Consider the following 10,897-nt stretch of genomic DNA (forward strand, 5'->3'; position numbering starts at 1 on the left):
CTTCCTGGATCAGGGACTGAACCTGTGTCTCCTTCACTGGCAGGTGGATTCTTTACCAGTGAACCACCAGGGAAACCCTCACTTGGATTCTTAGTTCTGTGTTTTTACTTTTTGCCAAATTTGTGAAAATTTTAGTGAATTTCTTCTCAAATATTTTATCATCCTGAAGCTCTTTCTCTTCTAAGTACTCTAGTGCCATGACTGTTATATCTTTTCTTGTCCCATAGGTCTCTAAGGATGTGTTTTTTTTTTTTTTTGTAATCTATCTTCTCTGTGTTGTTTAGATTGAGTAATTTTTAATCGATTTGTCTTGAAATTCATTGATTATTTTCTTTCTCAGCTTCATTCTTCTATTGAGCACTTCTATTGAGCACAGTCAGTTTTCATTTCATTACTGTATTCTTTAGTTATATAATTTCCGTATGGTTCTTTTATACCTTATGTTTCTTTGCGGAAATGTTCTATTTTTTAAACAACATTGTAATGGCTCATTGCAACATTTTTATGATAGCTGCTTCAAAACACTTGTTAGATAATTCCAACATCTGAGTCATGTCAGTGTTGGCATCTGTTGATTTTTTTCCTTATTCTAGTTGCCATTTTCCTGGTTATGATTACTGAGTTTAGTTAGTAAATTTTCCTGGACATTTGGGGCAATATATTATGAGATTGCGGATTATATTTAATCTTCTTTGTAGCAGAGAGTCAACCCCGTAGTAAACAGGTCCTGGCCTGCTCTTTTGAGTTATGTTTCTAATGACAATCTAGTTTCCAGATCCTTTGCAATACTGTTTCGGTGTAGTTTGTGTGTGTGTGTGTGTGTGTGTGTGTGTGTGTGTGTGTTTTATCTAGAGATGTTACTCAAAATTATACATGTATTCCACACTGTGAGTTTTAAACCTTTGCTGTTTTAATTTTGGTCAGTTTTACATATGGTTCATTATTTGAATTTTTATTTCAGGATTTAACTTTCTCTTTTTCTAGCAACCTCCCCTCCCAGATCGTCCTGTTTGTTTTTGTTTGGCAGATGCTACCTACTGCAGCTGGGTGGAGGTGGGAGTAGAAGTCTAGGCTTCCCTCTCAGCTCCTGCTGTCACCACCCCGATGGGGGAATCTGAGCACTGCCTATTACCACTAGTCAGAGGTTTAGCCTGTGTCCTCAGCTTCGGCTGATACCATGGCTGGGGAGAGACTATGTATTGCAGCTTGCTATTGATTGGGAAAGAGTAGAAGACCAGGCTTCCCACTTGATGCGGCAGTACCAGTAGGCAGATAGAACTCCAGGCTCCTTACTTGATTTCCATGGTGCTGTTGGAGACAGGCGCTGTGTTTGCTGTGTTTTTCCATTGGGTTTGGCAGGATTTGAGTCAGAGTTAGCAGTAAGGTTTCTGTCTTGCTTTAGGTATCCTTTTCTTGGTCATTTGCTGGAGAAAACAGGTTTACATGGCCTCTTTCCTATTGGTGGTGTTTCTGGGTTATAAGAGTCTCTAGTACCAAGTCTTTGGTATGTGGGAGGTAAAAAGAAAACTTGAGAGTCTAGAAATAAACTCATATATCTGTGGTCAGCAGATTTTCAACAAAGTTATCAGGAGTATTCAGTGAGGAAAGAATAGTTTCTTCAACAAATGATGCTTGGACAGTTGGATATCCACATGCAAAAAATGAAATTTCATTCCTAGGTATATGCCTACCATAAACAAAAATAAACTCAAAAAGGCTAAAGGAACTACATGTAAGATTTAAAACTTTAAGAAGAACATATATAGATAATTGTTTATGATGTTGGGTTTAGCAATAAGTACTTAGATATGACACGACACTGAAAGCACAAGCATAAAAAAATGAATAAATTTGGTTTCACAAAAGTTTAAAACTTCTGTGTATACAAGTATATGATCAAGAAAGTGGAAAAACACCTATGGGAAGGAATAAAATATTCACAAATTATGTATCTGATAAGGGTCTAGCATCTACAATATAAAAAGAACTTAACAACAGAAAGATTATCAATCCAGTTTTGAAAATGGGCTAAGGATTTGATTAGACCTTTCTCCAAAGATATACAAATGTCCAACAAGCACATGAAAAAAAATGCTCAACATTATTAGTTACTATAAAAATACAAATCATATCAAAACCACAGTGAAGTACCACTTCATACCCAGTAGGATGGCTATAATCAAAAGAATAGAAAAAACATTGGCAAGGCTGAGGAGCAATTGGAGCCCTCAGGCATTGCTGGTAGGAATGTAAAATGGTTCGGCTGCTGTGGAAAAGTGTTTGGTGGTTCCTGAAAAAGACAAACAATTTCCATATGACCCATTGATTCCATTTCTGCCTGTGAACCTAAAAGGGTTGGAAGTAGACACTCAGATACTTATCATTCAGTTCAGTCGCTCAGTCGTGTCCGACACTTTGTGACCCCATGGACTGCAACACGCCAGGCTTCCCTGTCCATCACCAACTCCTAGAGTTTACTCAAACTCATGTCCATTGAGTTGGTGATGCCATCCAACCATTTCATCCTCTGTCATCCCCTTCTCCCGCCTTCAATCTTCCCCAGCATCAGGGTGTTTTTTCTAGTGGGTCAGCTCTTTGCATCAGGTGGCCAAAGTATTGGAGTTTCAGCTTCAGCATCAGTCCTTCCAATAAATATTCAGGACTGATTTCCTTTAGGATGGACTTATTGGGTCTCCTTGCAGTCCAGGGGGACTCTCAAGAGTCTTCTCCAACACCACAGTTCAAAAGCATCAATTCTTCAGCACTCAGCTTTCTTTATAGTCCAACTCTCACATCCATACATGACTACTGGAAAAACCATAGTCTTGACTAGATAGACCTTTGTTGGCAAAGGAATGTCTCTGCTTTTGAATATGCTGTCTAGGTTGGTAATAACTTCTCTTCCAAGGAGCATGTGTCTTTTAATTTCATGGCTGCAGACACCATTGCAGTGATTTTGGAGCCCAGAAAAATAAAATCTACCACTTGTACATAATGCCAGTACACAGAAGGTGGAAACAACCCAAATGTCCACTGACTGATAAACAAACTGTTATGTATCCATATAATGGGATATTATTTAACCATAAGAAGGATTTAAATGTGATTATGTAGTACAGCATGGAACCTTGAAAACATTAGTGCTGAGTGAAAGGAACCAGATAAAAAAGGTCACATATTGTTCAGTTCCATTTATATGAAATATTCACAATAAATAAATCCATAGAGACAGAAAGCAGATGAGTGGTTGCCAGGGCTAGGATAAGAGATACTCTTTAATGGATATGGTATTCTTTCGGTGTTGATGAAAATGTTTTGGTACTAGGTAGAAATGGTGGTTGTACAATACTGTGAATATAGTAATGCAACAAATTGCACACTTTTATTTATTTGTAATTTAACTAAAAAGCCTCTTGATGAAAGTGAAAGAGGAGAGTGAAAAAGTTGGCTTAAAGCTCAACATTCAGAAAATGAAGATCATGGCATCCGGTCCCATCACTTCATGGGAAATAGATGGGGAAGCAGTGGAAACAGTGTCAGACATTATCTTTTTGGGCTCCAGAATCACTGCAGATCTTGACTGCAGCCATGAAATTAAAAGACGCTTACTCCTTGGAAGAAAAGTTATGACCAACCTAGATAGCATATTCAAAAGCAGAGACATTACTTTGCTAACAAAGGTCCGTTTAGTCAAGGCTATAGTTTTTCTAGTGGTCGTGTATGGATGCGAGAATTGGACTGTGAAGAAAGCTGAGCGCCGAAGAATTAATGCTTTTGAACTGTGGTGTTGGAGAAGACGCTTGAGAGTCCCTTGGACTGCAAGGAGATCCAACCAGTCCATTCTAAAGGAGACCAGCCCTGGGTGTTCTTTGGAAGGAATGATGCTGAAGCTGAAACTCCTGTACTTTGGCCACCTCATGCGAAGAGTTGACTCATTGGAAAAGACTCTGATGCTGGGAGGGATTGGGGGCAGGAGGAAAAGGGGACGACAGAGGATGAGATGGCTGGATGGCATCACCGACTTGATGGACGTGAGTTTGAGTGAACTCCGGGAGTTGGTGATGGACAGGGAGGCCTGGTGTGCTGCGATTCATGGGGTCGCAAAGAGTCGGACACAACTGAGCAACTGAACTGAACTGAACTGAGCTATTTACTTGTTTGTTTATTTTTGGCTGTGCTGGGTCTTTGTTGCTGCATGCAGGCTTTCTCTAGTTGTGGTGAGCAGAGGCTACTCTTCATTGAGGTGCACAGGCTTGTTATTGCGGTTGCTTTTCTAATTGCACAGCCCAGGTTCTAGAGCCTGTGGGCTCAGTAGTTATCATGGGTAGGCTTAGTTGTCCCATGGTATTTGGAAGCTTTGCGGACCAGAAATTGAACCTGTTCAGTTCAGTTCAGTTCAGTTGCTCAGTCGTGTCTGACTCTTTGTGACCCTATGAACCAAAGCATGCCAGGCTTCCCTGTCCATCACCAACTCCTGGAGTTCACCCAAACCCACATCTATCGAGTCGGTGATGCCACCCTACCATCTCATCTTCTTTCATCCCCTTCTCCTCCTGCCCTCAATCTTTCCCAGCATCAGGGTCTTTTCAAATGAGTCAGCTCTTCATATCAGGTGGCCAAAGTATTGGAGTTTCAGCTTCAACATCAGTCCCTCCAGTATCCCCTGCCTTATCAGGCAGATTTTAAATAACAGAACCATCAGGGAATTCCCAAAAGTGCATACTCATAAATGGTTACTTTTGCATTGTGTGAATGTTATTTCAGTAAAAAGAAACAGAAAGAAAACACTAGGAGTTCCCTGGCCCTGCTGCTTGCTACTTCTTTTCTTTCAGAGTTAAAAAAAAATTTTATGTTTTGTTGTTGTTGTTTGTTGATTTCACTCAGGTGGCCGGGAAAAATGCATCTACTCTTTTTTCTAGACAAGCGCATTAGACTCACCTTATTAGCTTTTTAAAAACAGTAATGTTCAATTAGTCTTAAAGACTAACCACAATGACAGAAAACTAACCAAACTGTTTACTTGGATCTAACTCAATGAAACTACGAGCCATGGCATGTAGGGTCACCTGAGACAGATGGGTCATGGTGAAGAGTTCTGACAAAACATGGTCTACTGGAGAAGGGAATGGCAAACCACTTTGATATTCTTGACTTAAGAATCTCATGAAGAGTATGAAAAGGCAAAAAGATATGACACTGAAACATGAACTCCCCAGGTGCGGAATATGCTACTGGAGAAGAGTAGAGAAATAGCTCCAGAAAGAATAAAGAGGCTGAGCCAAAGCAAAACCAATACCCAGTTGTGGATATAGTTGGTGATGTAAGTAAAGTCTGATGCTGTAAAGAACAATATTGTATAGGAACCTGGAATGCTAGGTCCATGAATCAAGGTAAATTAGAAGTGGTCAAACAGGAGATTGAAAGAGTGAACATTGACATTTTAGGAATCAGTGGGCTAAAATGGACTGGAATGGGTGAATTTAATTCAGATGACCGTTATATCTACTCCTGTGGGCCATAATCCCTTAGAAGAAATGGAGTAGCCCTCATAATAAATGAGAGAGTCCAAAATGCAGTACTTGGGTGCAGTCTCAAAATGACAGAATGATCTCTCCTTGTTTCCAAGGCAAACCATTCAGTGTCACAGTAATCCAGGTCTGTACCCCAACCACTAATGTTGAAGAAGTGCAAGTTGAACGGTTCTATGAAGACCTACAAGACCTTCTAGAACACCAAAAAAAATGTCTTCTTCATCATAGAGGGCTAGAATGCAAAAGTAGGAAGTCAAAAGATACCTGGAGTAACAGGCAAATTTGGCTTTGGAGTACAAAATGAAGCAGGGGAAAGGCTAATAGAGTTTTGCCAAGAGAATGCATTGGTCATAGCAAGCGCCCTCTTCTAACAACACAAGAGCTGACTCTACACATGGACATCACCAGATGGTCAATACTGAAATCAGATTGATTATATTCTTTGCAGCAAAGATGGTGAAGCACTATACAGTCAGCAAAAACAAGACAAGGAACTGATTGTGGCTCAGATCATGAACTCCTTACTGCAAAATTCAGAATTGAAGAAAATAGGGAAAACCAGTAGGCCATTCAGGTATGACCTAAATCAAATCCCTTGTGATTATACAGTGGAAGTGACCAATAGATTCAAGGTATTAGATCTGATAGACAGACTGAAGAACTATGGACGGAGGTTCATGACATTGTACAGGAGGCATGATCAAAACCATCCCCAAGAAGAAGAAATGCAAAAAAGCCAAATGGTTGTCTGAGGAGGCCTTACAAATAGCTGAGAAAAGAAGAGAACTGAAAGGCAAAGGAGAATAGGAAAGATATATCTATCTAAATGCAGAGTTTTGAAGAATAGCAAGGAGAAATTAGAAAGCCTTCCTAATTGATCAATGCAGAAAAGTAAAGGAAAATAGAATGGGAAACACTAGAGATCTGTTCAAGAAAATTAGAGATACCAAGGAAACATTTCATGCAAAGATGAGCACAATAAAGGACAGAAACGGTATGGACCTAACAGAAGTAGAAGATATTAAGAGATGGCAAGAATACACAGAAGAATTATACAAAAAAGATCTTCATGACCCAGATAATCACGATGGTGCGATCACTCACCTAGAGCCAGACATCCTGGAATGTGAAGTCAAGTGGGCCTTTGAAAGCATCACTATGAACAAAGCTAGTGGAGGTGATGGAATTCCAGTTGAGCTATTTCAAATCCTAAAAGATGATTTTGTGTAAGTGTTGCACTCAATTTGCGAGCAAATTTGGAAAACCTAGCAGTGACTATAGAACTGGAAAAGGTCAGTTTTCATTCCAATCCCAAAGAAAGGCAAAGCCAAAGAATGTTCAAACTACTGCACAAATGCACTCATCTCACATGCTAGCAAAGTAATGCTCAAAATTCTCCAAGCCAGGCTTTAATAGTATGTGAACTGGGAACTTCTGCATTTTCAAGCTGGATTTAGAAAAGGCAGAGGAACCAGAGATCAGGTTGTCAGCATCCGTTGGATCATTGAAAAAGCAGGAGAATGCCAGAAAAACATCTCCTTCATTGACTACACTAAAACCTTTGAGTGTGTGGATCACAACAAACTGGAAAATTCTTTAAGAGATGGGAATACCTGACCACGTTACCTGCCTTCTGAGAAATCTGTATGCAGGTCAAGAAGTAACAGAACCGGACATGGAACAATGAACTGCTTCCAAATTGGGAAAGGAGTAAGTCAAGGCTGTATATTGTCATCCTGCTTATTTAACTTACATGCAGAGTACATCTTGTGAAATGCTGGACTGGATGAAGCACAAACTGGAATCAAGATTGCAGGGAGAAATATCAGTAACCTCAAATATGCAGATGATACCACCCTTATGGCAGACAGCAAAGAGGAACTAAAGAGCCTCTTGATTCAAGTGAAAGAGGAGAGTGAAAATGCTGGCTTAAAACTCAACATTCAAAAAACAAAGATCATGGCATCTGGTCCCATCATTTCATGACAAATAGATGGGGAAACAATGGAAACTGTGAGAGACTTTATTTTCTTGGGCTCTAAAATCACTGCAGATGGTGGCTGCAGACATGAAATTAAAAGACTCTTGCTCCTTGGAAGAAAAACTATGACCAACTTAGACATCATATTAAAAAACAGAGACATTATTCTGGTGACAAAGGTTCATCTAAAAAGGTATGGCTTTTCTGGAAGTCATGTATGGATGTGAGAGTTGGACCATAAAGAAAGCTGAGCGCTGAAGAATTGATGCTTTTGAACTGTGAAGTTGGAGAAGACTCTTGAGTATCCCTTGGATTGCAAAGAGATCCAACCAGTCCATCTTAAAGGAAATCAGTCCTGAATATTCATTGGAAGGACTAATGCTGAAGCTCTAATACTTTGGGGACCTGATAGGAAGAACTGACTTATTTGAAAAGCCCCTGATCTTGGGAAAGATTGAAGGCAGGAGGAGAAGGGGATGACAGAGGATGAGATGGTTGGATGGCATCACCGACTTGATGGACATGAGTTTGAGCAAGCTCCAGGAGTTGGTGATGAACTGGCATGCTGTAGTCCTTGGCGTCACAAAGCGTTGAACATGACTGAATGACTGAACTGAACTGTCTGCTCCCCTCGCCATCCTGGGCCAGTTTTATGAGAATGGTAGAGGGGTCAAGGAGCTGAGTTGCATTAATGTAGAAAATGTATACAGGTTATTCAGTTGGGTCCTTCATTGTGAAGCACTGTTTGAAGCACATGCTTCCTACCATTGATGAAACTATATGAGGCCCTGAAACAGGAAGGGAAGCTCTTTACAAGGAAGATTCTCCTTTTGAACATTGTTACCTGTGGGTTTTAATTTTAAAATTGCTCTGACCATCTTACTTACAGCCTATAAATGCAACATCAGGAATGCAGATTAGAGAGATGAAGAGAAACTTGGTGCTTGATGACCCTTCTCGTCTGCTGTTGCTTTTGCTAATGTTTCCAAAGTGCTTTCCAGACAGATATACCTGTCTACAAGGTTAACAGCATCAAGTGACTTTTACCTTGCTCCTTGTATTTTACTTTTTGGTTGATTGTGGGAAACCTGGGCTTGATCCCTGGTTTGGGAAAATCCCCTGGAGAATGGAAAGGGCTACCCACTCCAATATTCTGGCCTGGAGAATTCCATGGACTGTATAGTCCATGGGTTACAAAGAGTCGGACACGACTGAGTGACTTTCACTTTTCGCTTTGCTCATAATGTGTCATTATGCTTTTCCACTTTGATTCTTTTATTGCTGAACGTGTTAGTAGTTTCTCCATGTTTTATTGATTAGTTACACTTTTCTTTAGAGAGTTATCATTCTGTTTGTTCCACAGCTTAGTAGCTATGGGACTTTGGAAAGTTGGAATTAACTATTACATTACTACAACAGTAGTAATGCCTACATGATAAAATTGGTGTGAGGTTAAAATGAGATATTTTTCTAAAGTTTCCTGTGTACTTGTATAATTAGAATAGTATCAGTTTGCTACAAATCAGTTTCTCTGTTTTTATTTCCCTTTTTGTGACATTATTTATTCTACACATGCAAATTTTAAATTGTATTTAGTCAAATATGTTACTTTCCTGTCATAATTTAAAGGTAAGACTAGGACAATAAGACATGGATTAAATACAGGAGTTAATGTAGCAACAGGTCAAGAAGCAGCAGTTAGAACCGGACATGGAACGACAGATTGGTTCCACATCGGGAAAGGAGTACGTCAAGGCTGCATATTGTCACCCCGCTTATTTAACTTCCATGCAGAGTACATCATGCAAAATGCTGGGCTGGATGAAGCACAAGCTGGAATCAAGATTGCTGGGAGAAATGTCAATAACCTCAGATATGCAGATGATACCACCCTTACGGCAGGAAGCGAAGAACTAAAGAGCCTCTTGATGAAGGTGAAAGAGGAGAGTGAAAAAGTTGGCTTAAAACTCAACATTCAGAAAACTAAGATCATGGCATCCAATCCCATCACTTCATGGCAAATAGATGGGGAAATGATGGAAACCATGAGAGACTTTATTTTCTTCGGCTCCGAAATCACTGCAGATGGTAACTGCAGACATGAAATTAAAAGACGCTTGCTCCTTGAAAGAAAAGCCGTGACCAACCTAGATAGCATATTAAAAAGCAGAGACATTACTTTGCCAACAAAGGTCCGTCTAGTCAAAGTTATAGTTTTTCCAGTAGTCATGTATGGATATGAGAGCTGGCCTATAAAGAAAGCTGAGCATTGAAGAATTGTGCTTTGAACTGTGGTGTTGGAGAAGACTCTTGAGAGTCCCTTGGACTGCAAGGAGATCCAACCAGTCAATCTTAAAGGAAATCAGTCCTGGGTGTTTATTGGAAGGAGTGATGTTGAAGCTGAAACTCTAATAGTTTGGCCACCTGATGTGAATAGCTGACTCATTTGAAAAGAACTTGATCCTGGGAAAGATTGAAGGCAGGAGGAGAAGGGGACGACAGAGGATGAGATCGTTGGATGGCATCACTGACACGATTGACGTGAGTTTGAGTATGCTACAGTAGTTGGTGATGGACAGGGAAGCCTGGCATGCTGCAGTCCATGGGGTTGCAAAGAGTCGGACACAACTGAGCAACTGAACTGAATAACCTGAAAGCAGAAGACATTTGCAAAGTTCTCCTAATATCTTCTATCTTCATTTTAATTATATACTCTTTGAACCAATTTGCCCCGAGTCAGACTTTTTAAATTACTGTATGATGTGTGGAGTTCTTATGCTCAACCAAGTCATTGACATGAAAATAGTTGCAGACTTACTATGAGAGAAGAGTCCAAGAGTTTTAACAATCTGTAAGTATATAGCCTGTGAGTTTGATTTCCTTTTTGTTTTTCTTCCAGAAACATGATCAGGGGCAAGTTCTGTTGGATATAGTCTTCAAGCATCTTGATTTGACTGAGCGTGACTATTTTGGTTTGCAGTTGACTGATGATTCCACAGATAACCCAGTAAGTTTAAGCTGTTGTCTTTCATTGTCATTGCAGTTTTTCTGTCTTTATACTAGGTCCTTTCTGATTTACATTGTTCACTGATTTTGTGAGTTTTTTAAAAAATTTTAATTTGAATGATTAGAGGTAATTTGTTAGCCTCAAACTTCAGTTTCTTATGTTTTAATCTGTTAGGTTATTTCCTTGGCTTTCATGATCATAAGTCATTCTACTAATCAAATGCCTGTTTCTCTCTCTATATGTCTTAGACAACTGAATGGCAAACCTAATTCATACTTTTTTGAGAGAAATATTGGGCATAAAAGTTATAATGTTAACATTAAAATTTTGAAGTAAATACTTTTAAAATATTGATGTATCTTGAGTCTTTCATAAATC

General features: G+C 39.6%; 1 protein-coding gene across 5 annotated transcripts in view; it reads left to right on the top strand.

Moving 5' to 3' along the window:
* Positions 1-10,897, top strand: part of PTPN4 (protein tyrosine phosphatase, non-receptor type 4 (megakaryocyte)) — a 212,308-nt gene that overhangs the window by 84,610 nt on the left and 116,801 nt on the right. For 4 of the 5 annotated variants that reach the window (XM_010860800.1, XM_010860797.1, XM_010860801.1 and 1 more), the window contains exon 3: positions 10,412-10,519. In XM_010860800.1, the coding sequence (XP_010859102.1) occupies positions 10,412-10,519 (108 nt within the window). Of the gene's footprint in view, positions 1-10,411; positions 10,520-10,897 lie in introns of those variants that run through there. The other variant, XM_010860802.1, reaches the window with a different exon arrangement.

This window comes from Bison bison, unplaced genomic scaffold (assembly GCF_000754665.1).
Source record: "Bison bison bison isolate TAMUID 2011002044 unplaced genomic scaffold, Bison_UMD1.0 scf7180017864471, whole genome shotgun sequence".
Classification (NCBI taxonomy): domain Eukaryota; kingdom Metazoa; phylum Chordata; class Mammalia; order Artiodactyla; family Bovidae; genus Bison; species Bison bison.